At 46.9% G+C, this 16,297-nt stretch overlaps 1 protein-coding gene across 13 annotated transcripts in view; it reads right to left on the bottom strand.

Moving 5' to 3' along the window:
• NSD2 (nuclear receptor binding SET domain protein 2) overlaps positions 1-16,297 on the bottom strand; it is a 110,038-nt gene that overhangs the window by 40,925 nt on the left and 52,816 nt on the right. For 10 of the 13 annotated variants that reach the window (XR_010156271.1, XM_054683710.2, XM_016951141.4 and 7 more), the window contains 4 exons: positions 9,819-9,963; positions 5,761-5,879; positions 2,513-2,594; positions 1,254-1,378 (listed from right to left, as the gene is read on the bottom strand). Coding sequence is in view for 12 of the 13 variants with exons in the window: in XM_054683710.2 (XP_054539685.1) it covers positions 1,254-1,378; positions 2,513-2,594; positions 5,761-5,879; positions 9,819-9,963 (471 nt within the window). In the remaining variant the exon portion in view is untranslated. The remainder of the gene's footprint in view (positions 1-1,253; positions 1,379-2,512; positions 2,595-5,760; positions 5,880-9,818; positions 9,964-16,297) is intronic. The other 3 variants (XM_063808583.1, XM_063808582.1, XM_054683712.2) reach the window with 1 other exon arrangement.

Raw genomic sequence — 16,297 nt, 5'->3', positions numbered from 1 at the left:
CAAAATGCTTAATTATCTACACGCATCAAACTGTAAACCAGCCCCAGTCCCACCATCCGTGAACAGGTCTCGACCACCACTGAGTTGGTTTGAGTCCCTGCAGAAAATCCCACTCGGAGGAGTGGTCGCTAAGGACTCAGAGTGGCAAGCCGCAGAGCTCTATCAGCCCTGCACAGGTTGCCGAGGTCCCTGACCTTCCTGCACTGGAAGGCCTACCCTCCTCTCATGAGTGGAAACAACGGAGGCACACCCCATCCTTCCTGGGGACCATGGCAGAGACCTGGCCAGAAGTGCCGCCTTCTGACTCAGCAAGAGTAAGGGGCCTGTCCAGCCCTTGCCTCACTACCCTGTTCCAAAAGGGCCCCCAGTTATCATCTCCTCATAAACATGACAAAAACAGGACCCATGTCTACAATGAGAAAAACAGCATCACGGAGAACCAAATAACAAGAAATTAAAACTCCAAAGCTCTATGAAGGTAATCCCTAAAAATCAGGAAACCAAAACTACCTCCGAACAAAAAAGTGTCACACCTACATTCTGTGGCTATTTGTTGTTTTTGGCAACGGCAAAAAATTTAGGTTTGATAATAAAGTCTAAGTGTCATGTTACAATGATGGCAGGCAGCAGCCCCAAATGGCTTTATTTTGCTATCATGTACTCTGCAAGTCCAGAACACAGGAGTCATATTACAATGGTAGTTCTGACTCACCTCAACACTCAAGTAACTAAAAATGTGCCAGAATTTAAAGGACCAAAGCCATGAAATGCATGAGAACAAAGAAATCTTTGGCTTCCTCCATGAGCCTAGGTCTGGAAGCAACAGGAATCAGGTGTGGTGTGTGAGTCGCCTTCCACCCCACCCAGTATATGTCAGCTCAACTGACACTGTGCCCTTTCAGAACCAACGCAGACTTACTTCCATGTGAACTCTTACAGTGTGAGGGCTACACAGAACACAACATTCTTCAGACAGATTTTAAGAACTATGAAACTGCATCAAGACTGAAGTATATCTGTACATGTACACAGACACTGTGTGCGTGTGTATAAAAAGTGCTCAAATAAACTAACATAGTGCACTGTTTGTCCATTTCATGAATCTGAGTTAGCCAAGAGGCCCTAAAGCATCTGCACTGGCAGTGAGCACCAATGCTGTGCTTATGAAGTCTGAGCATTACTCACACTGCAGCGTGGGCAGCTAAATGGCCTTCATACCAATGCCATGGTTATCGTTATTATTATTATTTTACCTCATTCTCAGTTAAGGATGCAGAAGGAGATGAACTTTTGCTAAACCCAAGAGCTGAAGATGCTGCCGTGGAAGCCCGATTTCGCTTCTTCAGTGGTTTGCATGCATCAGACAGATTTTTCGTTGCTGTAAAATAATTTTGGTTTGTAAAGTTTCAAATCATAAACCCTTGATCTTTTTACTGCTTAAAAATTACCCCTCAAATAAGTGAAGTTCTAAAGATGAATCTTCTGAATTCCTTTGTCCTTCTGGCTTAACTTTCTATCATAGAAAAATCTGAACATAAACAAAAGCAGACAAACTGTACAATGAACCCCATGTCCTCGCTACTTGGCCCCCAAAAACATCAACCTGGGGCCAGCGTGGCTCTATCCATACCTGGTTCCACGTCCCCCTGCCAGATTATTCTGAAGCAAATCCCAGACAGATCATTTCATCCATAAAAAGTTTAGCACAAATCTCTAAACATAAAGTCTTACATATAACCACAATGCTACTCCCACACTTAAAAGTAACAATGCTCTTATATCATCAGCTAGCGTTCAAATGTCCAATTGCTCATGTCTTTTTTTTTTTTTTTAAAGTCTGTTTAACTGATTTTTAAAAGCCAGTCAAGCACCTCATGCAAAACAAGAAAAACAGAGCCATTGCCAATCTCCCCTCACTCTCCTCCCCAGGGTTTTGTTTTCCTTTTAATTAAGAGTTGGAGAAGGTATGACTTCTTCAATAAGGGATCAAACAGGTATTTCAAAAAGATAACTAAAAGGTAAAAGGAAGTGTAATTTCCCCTCTTATTTTTTTGACAATTATTTTTCATAAACGTTTTAAGCTAGTTTCTTTAGCATGTGAAATATAAATAACGAGCCCTTACTGTTAGCTTACGTGCAGAGGGGCAGGGTACTGAAGGATGACAGAATTTACAGTAGCAACTGGCACCATCAAGTAAGAAACCTGAAAACTTCTGGTTGAAATCACTTTTCTAGTAAAATTTTAAATTTCAAATAATAGAGCCGAGTAAAAAGTAACTTCAATAAAGTTTAGCCAAACCCTTCAAAATAACACACACATGAAAATAGTTTAGTTTTCAACCACAGGAGAACCTCCTTTCCTTCTTTTTCACTCCTAGCTTAATTGCGGATTCCTCCCCTGCCCTGTTCCCTTTCACCAGCCCCAGCCTTCCCCTTTCACACTCTCAGCCCACCCACCCAGCCCAGCCTGGGCACCCAGAAGCCAAGAAGGAAAGGGCGCTGACCACATTACCTGCCTGGCTCTTGAGCGAGGAGGCTGCCTCCATGGCCTTGTAAGAGCTTGTTCTGGCCGTTTTGTCAGTGATTGTGTCTCTCTATTATTTAAAAAAAAGAAAAAAAGAAAAAAAAAAAAGAAAAAAAAAGAAAAAGAACAACAAAAGGAAAAGAAAGGAAAAAAAATCTCCTCATGTGAATGAACACAGGTTGCTGAAAAGTTTCGTGGCAGAAACTTCTTCCTTTGGAAATGTGTTCCACACATAAGTCATCCATGGTTGCCCAATCTCAGACTTTTTTCACAATCTGGACTGATTCTTTCTTCGCACCTCCCGCTCTCGCATCTGTCAGGAGGGCGAGGTGGGTGGGGCCACGCCAAGACCTGCTGCAGTCATGTGGTTAAGACACCTGATACAAGTCGTATTGAACATGCACCTAGACTCTCCACTGAACCCAAAGCAGAGGATGAACATGAGAAAAATGGATCCTTCCATTCAAGAGGTGCCCAATCAAGTTAGACTCAGCCCTGCTAAGTCAGGACCAACATTACTAGTATCACTATACTGAGGATTTCCAATTTTTAGACAAACACCAGATACACCTAATGAACAAAGACCATCAGTAAAACATGTCACAACTGAGAAAAGCAAGAAATGGGAGAAGGGATCATGAAGCTTTTATCAAGGGCTGAGATTCTGAAAGGTGTGGCTGAAAACTGTCCTGTCCCCATAGCACTAGAGCAGCGCTGCCCAGGGAATGACTTGCCACTCCTGCACTCATACTCCATCTCACCCACCTGCCTGGAACCAGAGCCAGTGAGACAGGATGCGGTGAAATGGAATCCAGAGGATCATGGACAAGGCGACAGGAGAATGCACTTGGGACAGTGCCTAGCATGTCAGAAGTGCTCAGCGCACATTGGGTGTCATATGTGGTTTGGCTCAGGTTTATAAAACCCAAATCTGAAGAGACACCATTACTTTTTATCATGTGCTATCTCCTGAGATAGGAGCTAATAAAACATTACTAGCCACTTAATGTGAATTTTGGTATTCTGAGTGTCCAGGGTCATGTATTTTTTAGGTATACGATTTACACAAATATTTCAAAGCAACCAGTTTCAGTATGATTGCCAGCAAAGAGCTACTTTAATAGAAGGTAACCTGGCCAGCCGCAGTGGCTCACACCTGTAATCCCAGCACTTTGGGAGGTGGAGGTGGGCAGATCACTTGAGGTCAGGAGTTTGAGACCAGCCTGGCCAACATGGTGAAACCCCATCTCTACTAAAAATACAAAAAAATTAGCTGGACATGATGGCACGCACCTGTAATCCCAGCTACTCGGGAGGCTGAGGCAGGAGAATCACTTGAATCGAGGAGGCGGAGGTTGCAGTGAGTGAAGATTGCACCACTGCACTCCAGCCTGGGTGACGAAGTGAGACTCCCTCTCAAAAAAAAAAAAAAAAAAAAAAAAAAAATTAGGTGACCAGAGCAAATGTTAAGTGCAGGCTTCCTGGTAACTACAAACCTTAGTGACTACAGGTGAATCTGACCTAGCTTACTGCTGAACACTTGATCACTCAACAACCTCACCTGATGGCAGGTGCCCCAGAAGAATGTTCTGTGGGCCAGAAAAATGGCGCAGGGCCTGCCTGCTCCTCTCAACTACAAATACAAGTTTAAAGAAATAAGATAAATGATATGGTGTCCACATATTTACACCTTAGCAATATGTGAGATGTATTTTCCATTCTTTGAAATAAAAAGAGCATTTTAACTCAGATCAGTGAAAAACAGGATGAAGCTTTACTCAAAATCACAAATATACAACTACTCTGTCAGAACTATTTTTTTTTTTTTTTTGAGATGGAGTCTCCTTCTGTCACCCAGGCTGGAGTGCAGTGGAGCAATCTCAGCTCACTGCAACCTCCGCCTCCCAGGTTCAAGTGATTCTCCTGCCTCTTCCCGAGTAGCTGAGATTACAGGCATGCACCACCACACCCGACTAATTTTTGTATTATTAGTAGAGATGGGGTTTCACCATGTTGGCCAGACTGGTCTTGATCTCCTGACCTCAGGTGATCCACCTGCCTCAGCCTCCCAAAGTGCTGGGATTACAGGTGTGAGCTACCGCACCTGGCCAGAACTATTATCGAATAAAATAGAAATTCAAACAAAGTACGAAGTCTAATTAAAGTCTCAGTTCATGAAAAAGTTAACTGGACATCTGAGACAGTTGAAATGAATGGCACCACTTCATACACTAGGAAAAGGGCTCACGTCTTCTACATGCATGGGCACCATACGCTAGACAGAATAACCCAGTGTTTTCTTGGTTGGTTTCACTCCCCTGCAGGTACCAGGCAAACTCTGTCCCTGGACACATGCTGGCAGTAAGCGAGGAGCACAAGGACCTGGGGCTGGCTTTGTATCTATGCTGCACTTTTCCTGCACAGCCTGTTTAGTATTCCCATTCAGTAAACAATAACATGAATTACTAATAAACTAAATAAAATCTAGGTTCATTGCCTTTAATGAACTGTTGACTTTTTATTGACATGTAGCACATATCTCTAATGGACTTTGATGCCAGTTCATTACTTACATCCTGAATAATAAGCCCTATAGAGAGGTTATGGTGTTTGGGGGTTTTTTTGTTTGTTTTTTTTTGAGACAGAATCTTTCTGTGTCACCCAGGCTGGAGTGCAGTGGCATGATCTCAGCTCACAGCAACCTCTGCCTGTCAGGTTCAAGCAATTCTCCTGCCTCAGCCTCTTGAGTAGCTGGGATTACAGGCGCACGCCACCATGCCCAGCTAATTTTTTGTATTTTTAGTAGAGATGGGGTATCGTCATGTTGGCCAGGCTGGTCTCAAACTCCTGACCTCAAGCAATCCACCTGCCTTGGCCTCCCAAAGTGCTGGGATTAGAGACGTAAGCCACCACACCCCGCCAAAGAGGTCATTTTTAGTGACAATTTTGTCCAATCTAAAAAACAAGTATTACTCAAAGCATTTGGATGTCTGTTTTCTTGCAGAGCAACACACCATCGGTTTCTGTGATAACACCCCTGGAGGGTAAGAACCTGCAAGCAGCCTTTCTCAATGGGGTTCTGTAAGAAATGCAAGCCTTCTGCTGAATACCAGCCTGGGAGGAGCTGGGTGCACTGCCACCTGCATCTCATGTGTGCTCCCATGCAGGGAAACAGTGGCACCAAGAGTCACAGAGCATACACTCTGACAGGTCAAGCAAACCTGGAACACAATTACCTTCCGAAGACTGTGCTTGTCCGTCCTGAGTCTTTTCCTGGGTGTGTCCTCAGCTTCAGCATCTTCTGTAGGGTCCTGTATCCTCTTTGTGTGGTTTCTTTTTTTCCCATTTACGTTACCTTGGAATGGGGAAAATGTACATGAAAACCACTCCAAAAGCTGCATTTGAAGCACTGTGAGAACCTACCCAGGGCATTCAACATACAGATCCAGCCCATGATGGGTTTCCTGTAACCCTGCTGATTTCCAGGGCTTATGTCTTACAGATCAAATCTCTTTACAACAAAAAAACTGGTGACTATATCTAACCTTAGGGATATTAGCAACTGTTATATCTGTTTTATTTATATATATATATATTTTTTTTTTTTTTTTTTTGAGATGGAGTCTCGCTCTGTCACCCAGGCTGGAGGGCAGTGGCACAATCTCAGCTCACTGCAACCTCCGCCTCGTGGGTTCAAGCCAACCTCCTGCCTCAGCCTCCTGAGTAGCTGGGATTACAGGCACGTGCCACCACGCCCAGCTAATTTTTATATTTTTAGTAAAGATGGGTTTTCACCATGTTGGTCAGGCTGGTCTCGAACTCCTGACCTCATGATCCGCCTGCCTCGGCCTCCCAAAGTGCTGGGATTACAGGCGTGAGCCACCGCGCCTGGCCTTATAATTATAATTTCATGTATTAAAGCATTAAATTTAAATATAACCCAGTATTTTATCTATTTATTTATTTTTGAGATGGAGTTTCGCTCTTGTAGCCCAGGCTGGAGTGTAATGGCACAATCTCAGCTCACTGCAACCTCTGCCTCCTGATAGCCCAGTATTTAAAAAAAAATCTTTTCCTAGGCCAGGCATGGTGGCTCACGCCTGTAATCCCAATACTTTGGGAGGCTGAGGTGGGCAGATCACCTGAGGTCGGGAGTTTGAGACCAGCCTGACCAACATGGAGAAACCCCATCTCTACTAAAAATACAAAATTAGCCAGGCATGGTGGCACATGTCTGCAATCTCAGCTACACAGGAGGCTGAGGCAGAAGAATCGCTTGAACCCAGGAGGTGGAGGTTGCAGTGAGCCGAGATCGTGCCATTGCACTCCAGCCTGGGCAACAAGAATGAAACTCTGTCTAAAAAAAAAACAAAAAACAAAAAAAAAATATTTTCCTTACTAACATTCAAAGACTTGTGGAATTTAAGTTGAACTTAAAAAAAAAACAAGTTGCTACTTTTTAAACATTTCCTTAAACATGTTAAGTAGTAACACTACATTTATATATGCAAATTAAGGGCTTCCTCCATGTTTGCTCAGCTGTGCCATGTGTTAGGTGTTCCCAGGAATAGCAGCTAATCCAAGACCTAAGGCATCCAAACAATATCAACCTAAGACGGTAAGGTGTAAGAGTGCAAATTCTACAGAGATGATTAATTTCAACATGCCAATGTTTATGTTAAATATAAATCCAATATTATCATTTGCATGACTGCTTTACAGAGGGGTTCAGGGTTTTTATTAATGGACTCTTCATAAAACATCTTGCAGGGCCGGGCACGGTGGCTCACACCTGTAATCCCAGCACTCTGGGAGGCCGAGGTGGGTGGATCACGAGGTCAGGAGATCGAGACCATCCTGGCTAACAGGGTGAAACCCCGTCTCTACTAAAAATACAAAAAAAAAATTAGCCGGGCATGGTGGCGGGCGCCTGCAGTCCCAGCTACGCGGGAGGCTGAGGTAGGAGAATGGCGTGAACCCACCAGGCAGAGCTTGCAGTGAGCCGAGATCGCGCCACTGCACTCCAGCCGCCTGGGCGACAGAGCAAGACTCCAACTCAAAAAAAAAAAAAAAAAAAAAAACATCTTGCAGAAGGACACTGTTGCCCTGAAGGACGCTGTCACCCTCAAGCCTCACTACTGTTGGGACAGGAGACACCAGCAAAAGAGTGCTCAGCTCCACAGGGTCCAGCAAGGCCTCAGGCAGAGGTACAAGTAAGTGTCCGTGCCCTGGTGCCAGTGCGTTCACAGAGCCTCACCTCAGGTCTAGGCCTGAGCCCAATGCGCAAGAAGAGTCAGCAGCCAAAGCGTGGGGGCCCTCACCAGCTGCAGTTCCAGCCTGGTGTGATGGGAGCCAGGCAAGCAGCCCTCGTGAAGCCCACTCCTGGCCACACCACTGCAGGCTGGTGCAAAGGCAGTCTGGGGAAGAAGCCTGTGGAATGCTCGGCAGCAGGACCTGCTCAGGCACTGCCAAGCATAGGCACCACATGGCACAGCCAGCCAAACTCTCGAGGCCCCCCCCTCAGGCAGGTCTGCCTTCAGAACACCCGTTCGTGAGCACAACGCCAGCCCTGCGCCTCGCAGCTGTGAGCCACTGCGCCGGGCTGGAATTTTTTTTTTTTTTTTTGGAGTTTGACTCTTGCTCTGTCGCCAAGGCTGGAGTGCAGTGGCGTGATCTTGCCTCACTGCAACCTCTGCCTCCCGGGTTCAAGAGATTCTCGTGCCTCAGCCTCCCGAGTAGCTGGGATTACAGGCATGCGCCACCAGGCCTGGCTAATTTTTTTGTATTTTTAATAGAGATGGGGTTTCACCATGTTGGCCAGGCTGGTCTTGAATTCCTGGCCTCAAGTGATCCACCCACCTTGGCCTCCCAAAGTGCTGGGATTACAGGTGTGAGCCACTGTGCCCAGACATCTGTGTAGATTTCTAACACTGAGGTCATGGGCGCGTGACAAAGATGTGGTGCGCCATCCTAGTTGTTAGCACCAGGGTCACCTGAAAGTCAGGATTAAAGGACACCCAAGAACCTGCATACACCTGACACACACTGTGGGCAGAAACTCAACTGTCACTTCTATCCACTAAGCACTCAGCAAAATATAACACAATCAAATTTATGCTTACACTTCGAGGGTAAGCTGAATCTGGCTTCTGGAAGAGCTGGCTCATCTTTAAATAAGCCAGTCATTTAAAAGGAACACGTCTCTAAATTTGGTGTACTGATAGAGTGAGGTATATTTTCTTTTAAAGAAAATATACAAGTCCTAAATATCCTTGCTATTCTAAATTATAGTATTTGCAATGAACACTGAGGAAGTTGAACAAATTCAAGATTAATGAGATAGTTGATGAAGAGATCTAGAAACACCTAAATCAAGATGAAAACATCTGAGAAAGAGAAAGGTGACAGCAGGCACATGTGGCCAGACCCTCTCGCTTCTGGGCCCCGACTTCCTTTTAGGTGAGTCTTGAAACACTTTATGTTTGGACTCTCCAAAGCTCCTCAATGATGACTCTTCAGATATACAGTACTTTTTTTTTTAATTTTAAATTGATACCCTAATATGTCAGTTATTTTTACATTCAAATCTCAGTTTTCCACAATTTACATCCAAGCACATATTTATCACAAATCTAACCACTGTTACACATCTTCAAATCTTACAGTGTCAGCTCTCCCTCCTCTTGCCACTGCCCAAAGCAAACTAGCACTTTTGGTTTTTTTAAGCCAAAGGCCTAGGAAGGACCAAAGGATACCTGAATTCAAGGTCAGTCCAGTCACCCTTCTTGCCCTATGAGCTCTCAGGCAAACAGGCCAGGAGCTGCCCACACTCCGGGCCCCTGTAAGGTGCAGACTACAGCCGAAACCAGGAGGATTGCTCTCAGAAGCAAGAAAAGTGCTGCCTCCTCAGAAGTCACAGGCCTGAAGGCTGACCCTACCACATCATGTAAGCCTGGAATCCAAGAGACGACCTTCCCTCCCCTTCCTTCTTCTATCCTCTCTTCACACAGCCCCATCAGCAGCAGTGACCACAGTGGCTGCTCAATTTGGGTAGGAGAGCAAGGGAGCCACAGGCCAGAAGGCACCACACTGAATAGCTCTCATAAGCCAGTAAACGCAGATGGCAGAAGCTGTTTTTACTGTGACCACACGCACTTGGACTGCTGGCCCAAACCCCACGGGTCAGAAACAGGGAGAGTGGACACACTTCCCTATAGTTCCAAGATCAGAGCTCAGCTTGCTACACTACACACATCAACCCAAGCGGAGGACATCAGCATAATACTATGTTTACCAGAGTCTTCTTCAGCCTGGACAGGGGCCACCAGGGCAAACTTGGTGTTGTAGCGTGCTCTCTGCTTCTCACTCAGCAGACTCCACTGTGACCTGAGCAGCTCTTCAATCTCCTCACCTGAAGCATCTGGGTGCTCAGCTACCACCTGTGGGAACGGGAGAAGGTGCAATGAGAAGTTAAATCCGTAAAACTCATTGGGTTTTGTTTTGCATGAAATCAAATGCACGGCCCTTTAGAACTTAGTGTGTCGCATTTTTATTCCCACATCATGGAACTATGTCCATAAAAGCTTCAAAGAAAAGTAGTGCTTAACTGATGCTGTGACTCACTGAAAACTCATAAATTAGAATAGTGCCAGTGAAAACAATTCAACTCTACTTCTGTAAATGTTGGAAATGATAAATGATAAAAATATATATATACTTTTCCAAAACCACTAACTCACTTAAGACCCAGCCTCTAGGCACCCCTGAAAAATTCGCTGTAGAGCCAGTGCCACAGGAATGCTGCCCCTGAACATGGAGGTGGGCTCAGCTCAGTGTCCTCACTGGGCAGCACCGACCCTCGTCTTTCAGGTACAGGCCCTGGGCAGGGGTGAAGGCACACGCCAAGGAGTGCGAGCTGGCTTCTGTCACAGCCCAGGCCAGCACACGGAGACAACCTTGCACAGCCAAAAGACGAGTCTTCCCTACCCTCCAGCCACACCAGGGCTGCCAGCATCAGCACCCGGAGCATGCTAGAAATGCAGACTCCCGGGCCCCACCCCAACCTGCCTACCAGGAATCTGCACTTTCACAAGGTCTCTAGGATGATCCGCAAACACACTGAAGTCTGATCCTGGGGACTTGGCTGCACCTGGTAATAACCTGGGGGTTTGAAATCCTATGGTGCTTAGGTCCCACCCAAGATCAACCCAACCCGCCGGGTCTGGCCTCAGTGATTTAAAGGTTTCCCAGGGGTTGCTAATGTGTCCCCAAGTCCGAGAGCCACGGATCTCGAGAGCAGGGCACAGGGCTGACACACTAATGCCAGCCAGCCAGGTGTAACCCACCACCTGTTTCTGTTCAATGTCTGAAAAACATCATCATATTTCATGACACAAAAATTACAGGAAATTCAAACAACGGTGTCCACAAAGTTTTACTGGATGTCAGCCCCATACATTTGTTCCCATGCTGCCCATGGCTGTCTTCCTGCCACAACAGCAGAGCTGAGCAGTCAGAACAGAGCCCTCACTGCTCACCAGCCCTTTGGAAAGTCTGCTGACTGGCTCGGCACCAACCAGCTCTGATGCTGGCTCCTCTACTGGGTAGTTCTGTGGACTTCGGCAAGTGAAGGCACTGTCTCTGCCTCCACTCTGTGAAACGGGGGCAGTAACACTCCACCTGGCAGTGGTAAGGAACCATCAGGTTAATGTTGGCTGATTACCATTACCACCTGGACCTACCACCTGCCCAGCCAATACAGGTAACCTTTGCCCCCAAACCCAAACCCCTCCTCCCAAGACAGTCACCACAGACGGCTTCTTATAGCCTCCCATGGCCCCACCATCTGCCCTCTTGTTGCCTGGATGAGTCATGTGCTCCACTCCCTCTTGTCCTCACCCTGGCCTGGACACCAACACCCACCAATGCCCACCCACCACCTCTCTAGACAACCTGCAGACACCCCCAGCCTAACTACCTGGGACCTCCCACCTCGAGGACACCTTCTGCAGTTCTGGGTCTGGCTCTGACCCCCAGCACTCCACCAGTGTTCCCTGTGGGGTCCCTGTCCCCAGCCCTGCGTATGCCTACTCCTGCCACACCCCTCCCAACCCAGCAGGCCCTACCCTGATTGCTGCCATGACTCACTCCATGAGCCCACTCACTCCCAACTCTTCAAGCTCCAAGGGCCTCAGCTCTTCAACCAGTGGAAGTTTCTGCACAGGGCTTCGGATCCACAACACATCTGCCTCTCACCTCCTCAAACACAGCACATTCCTTCACGGGCCTGCTGCCCTCCCACCCACCTCTGCCCCTGGCACCCCATCACCCACCATGACTCCAGAGCCCCCAGTTAGGATGAATGCTAACAGTGTCCTTCACTGCTTCGTCAAAGCAGAGTCACAAGCGCCCTGCAGCCACCTCGCCTCACAAGACAGCCACCACAGACGGCTTCTGCGGGGAAGCCAGGAAAGTGTCATCATCATCTTAGGTTAACAGAGCAATGACTCCTCATTAAAGTCTCTGAGCTTCACAGTGAAACTGTATGGTATGATGGTTACGAGTTCTAAAAACACAAAAGCGCATGCTCACACACACAATTAGGGTCAGGTCCCAATTCTCCTACTTCCTGACTGCATCATCTCACTGAAACCTGACAACTTTTAAGCTCAGGTTAGCCAGCTATAAAGCAGAGATAATTTATATTTACCTTATAAGGTGATTCTGAGGAGTACTAGATATACTTTTGTACAATAACATACTGGCAAGGCATCTGACATGTGATAAGCACTCAATAGTGGCCACTTCTTTATTCTTAACATATCAAAAACAAGCTGGACACATGGCTCATGCCTATAATCCCAACATTTTCGGAGGCCTAAGTGGGAAGATCACTTGAGGCCAGGAGTTTGAGACCAGCCTAGGCAACAGAGAAAGATTGTGTTTAAAAGAAAAAAAGAAATTATTTTTAAATTAGTTGGGTATGGTGGCAAGTGCCTGTAGTCACAGCTACTCGGGAAGTGGAGGTGGAAGCATCACTGCAGCCTTGGAGTTCAGGGCTGCAGTGACCTATGATTGCACCCCTGCATTCCAGCCCGGGAAACAGTAAGATTCTGTCTCAAAAATAAATAAAAATTTAAAACATATCAAAAAAACATGGAAAACCAAATTTCCACAATCCCACAGCTGACTAAAACATTACCAACATAATTGGAGACTCTACAAATTAGAGTCTTCAGATTACATTCCCCTCCTTCATCCTGCCTGCTCCCTACACGGCCTTTTTTTTTTTTTTTTTTTCTGAGATAAGAGTCGCATTGCGGCCCAGGCTGGAGTGCAGTGACGTGATCTCAGCTCACTGCAACCTCTGCCTCCTGGGTTCAAGCGATTCTCCCACCTTAGCCTCCTGAGTAGCTGGGATTATAGGCATGCACCACCACACCTGGCTACTTTTTGTATTTTTAGTAGAGATGGGGGTTTCACCATGTGGGCCAGGCTGGTCTCGAACTCCTGACCTCAAGTGATCTGCCCGCCATGGCCTCCCAAAGTGCTGGGATTACAGGCATGAGGCACTGCACTGTGCTCCCCCCAACATCTTTTTAGAGTTTTCTTTTGCTTTCAGGATTCAGTGAAGAATGTTTAGGTATCCACCCTCCAAGACGACCCCCCACCCCTCTGTGAGCCCTGCCTCCTAGAGCTCAAGCCCCCACTACTGCTTACGGCGTAGTCAATAACATAGTGCAGAAATGGTTGCATAGGACTCCAAGTGTAGGGCATAAAAGATATCCACCTTGCTCTTTCTTGGATCACTTACTCTGGAGAAAGCCAGCCCCCATCATGTTGTGAGCACACACCAGCAGCCCTGTGGAGAGGGCCACATGGTGAAGGACCGAGGCCTCCTGCCAGCAGCATGAGTGAGAGAAGGTACCCTGGAAGCAGATCCTCCAGCATCAGTCAAGCCTTAGGATGATGTAGCCCCAGGTAACATCTTAAATGCAACTTCAAGAGACCCTAAGGCAGAACCACTAAGCTAAGCGGTTGCCAAATTCCTGGCCCACAGAAACTGTGAGACAGTAAATGCATGTTGTTGTTTTAAGCCACTAAGTTTTGAGGTAACATGTTATGCAACAATAGATAACTAATACCAAGGCATGTAAAAAGAACTGACATAAAGCACTGGTTCCAATCTAATGGATGTGTAAAAATTAGGATCAGGAAAGGTAGAAAAGGCTTTAAAAATTAAAAACTCAGGCTGGTGCAATGGTTCACACCTATAATCCCAGCACTTAGGGAGGCCGAGGTGGGCAGATCACCTGAGGTCAGGTGTTTGAGACCAGCCTAGCCAATATGGTGAAACCCCGTCTCTACTAAAAATACAACAATTAGCTGGGTGTGGTGGCGTGCACCAGTAGTCCCAGCTACTAGGAAGGCTGAGGGGGGAGGATCGCTTGAACCCGGAAGGCGGAGGTTGCAGTGGGCTGTGATTGTGCCACTGCAATCCAGCCTGGGCAACAGAGTGAGACCCTGTCTCAAAAAAAAAAAAAAAAAAAAAAAAACAAATTAAAAATTCAAGCCAAACCAGGCACGGTGGCTCACACCTGTAATCACAGCACTTTGGGAGGCTGAGGCAGGGAGATCACGAGGTCAGGAGTTTGAGACCAGCCTGGCCAACATGGTGAAACCCTGGCCCTACTAAAAATACAAAAATTAGCTGGGCATGGTGGTGGGCACCTGTAATCCCAGCTACTCGGGAGGCTGAGTCAGGAGAATCATTTGAACCTGGGAGACGGAGGTTGCAGTGAGCCGAGATCATGCCTCTGCACTCCAGCCTGGCAACAGTGCGAGACTACGTCTTTAAAAAAAAAAAAAAAAAAAAATTCAGGCCCAAAAAGCCTGCTAGTGAAAATGCTGCTCATACTGGAGCCGGCCAGGTGCACTGGCTCATGTCTGTAATCCCAGCACTGTGGGAGGCTGAGGTAGGAGGATCACTTAAGGCCAGGAGTTTGAGTCCAGATTGGGCAACATAGCAAGACCTCATCCCTATAAAAAATAGAAAAATTAGCCAGGCGTGGTGGCACATGGCTGTAGTCCCAGCTACTAGGGAGGCTGAGGTGGGAGAATCACTTGAGCCTAGGGAGGTCAAGGCTGTGGCAAGCCATGATTGCACCACTGCACTCCAGCCTGGGCGACAGAGTAAGACCCTGTCTCAAAAACAAAAACAAAAAATATAGAAGTACATTTCTTCACTAGTAGGGAGAAAGCAAGCTAGAAAGTGACCTCTAGGCTGGGTGCAGTGGCTCAGGCCTGTAATCCCAGGACTTTGGGAGGCCAAGGCGGGTGGATCACCTGAGGTCACGAGTTCAAGACCAGCCTGTCCAACATAATGAAACCCCATCTCTACTACAAATACAAAAATTAGCCGGACGTGGTGGCATGTGCCTGTGGTCTCAGCAACTCGGGAGGCTGAGGCAGGAGAATCGCTTGAACCCGGGGGGAGGAGGTTGCAGTGGGCCGAGGTGGCGCCTTCGCACTCCAGCCTGGGTGACAAAGCAAAACTACATCTCAAAAAAAAAAAAAAAAAAAAGAAAGAAAGAAAAAGAAAATGACCTCTAAAGAGTCAGCAAGTAGCAACAAAAAGTCCTGAAGTCAGCCTTCCATCTAGGGACCCTAGAAAAGGAAAGTACAGAAAGCAGCAAGGAAGTTCCACCTGACTCTATCCCTCAAGGGTTGGCCATTGGTTAACTGACAACCCAACAAAAACCATCCTTGTGTGCACCAGCACTCCCGAAAAATAAAAAACAATGTAGAAAGACCTAGGTTACAGATGGAAGCAGGGAGGAGCTTCCTCAAGTTTAGAATTGCTTATTACAGAACAGTTAAAGAGCATCCTAATAGTCATTGCTTTTCCGATAACAGAAAATTCTTCAAAACCACCCAGCCAGAGTCCAGTGGAGGGAAGGGAGGCCCCATGGGCCTTACATCAGGAACCAGGGGTGGGCAGGGCAGAGTGTTGGACATTAACACAGAGCTCAATTTTTTGTAGTTTTTGCTTTGACAGGGTCTCGCTCTGTCATCCAAACTGGAGTGCAGTGGCGCAATGATGGCTCACTGCAGCCTCGACCTTCCAGGCTCAAGTGGTCCTCCTGCCTCAGCTTCCTGAGTAACTGAGACTACAGGTGTGCACCATCATGCCCCGTTAATTTTCTTGTTTTGTTTTGTTTTGTTTTTTTTGTAGAGATGGGAGTCTCACTGTGTTGCCCAGGCTGTTCTCAAACTACCAACCTCAAGCATCCTACCCTCCTCGGCCTCCCAAGGTGCTGGGATTACAGGTGTGAGCCACTGCACTCTGCCCAGAACTCAGTTTTAACTGTATACCTTCAGTTTGGTTTTATATTACTTTTAGTATAGTGCCAATCCAGACTTTCATTTTTAGCACACTTCTTAGCACTAGAAGGACCATCTGAGATCAGTTTGGGTCCCAAAAAGCCAATAGGGTGGTCTTTGGACAGTGGCTTCAATTCTCAGGTACCCACTTTTTTCACAATTCCAAACTAGTGAACAGGTTGTAGAGACACAGCCGAGCAACATGCCAGAGTGGCTGACGGGGTGGTTCCCACCCGACACCGCCTTACCCTGCTTCCAGGGCCCAAGAGCATACAGCACCTCACCAACCCTGTGCAGGCCTAGCTGTCAAACACTGGAGTGTCCATTCAGAGCTTGCCACTGCACCCTCCCCCAACATGCCTGAAACGGTGGCTGTCCACACATTGCTGA

Source organism: Pan troglodytes, chromosome 3 (assembly GCF_028858775.2).
Source record: "Pan troglodytes isolate AG18354 chromosome 3, NHGRI_mPanTro3-v2.0_pri, whole genome shotgun sequence".
In the NCBI taxonomy this organism is placed as follows: Eukaryota; Metazoa; Chordata; class Mammalia; order Primates; family Hominidae; genus Pan; species Pan troglodytes.
This window is presented reverse-complemented; position numbering and strand designations above follow the sequence as displayed.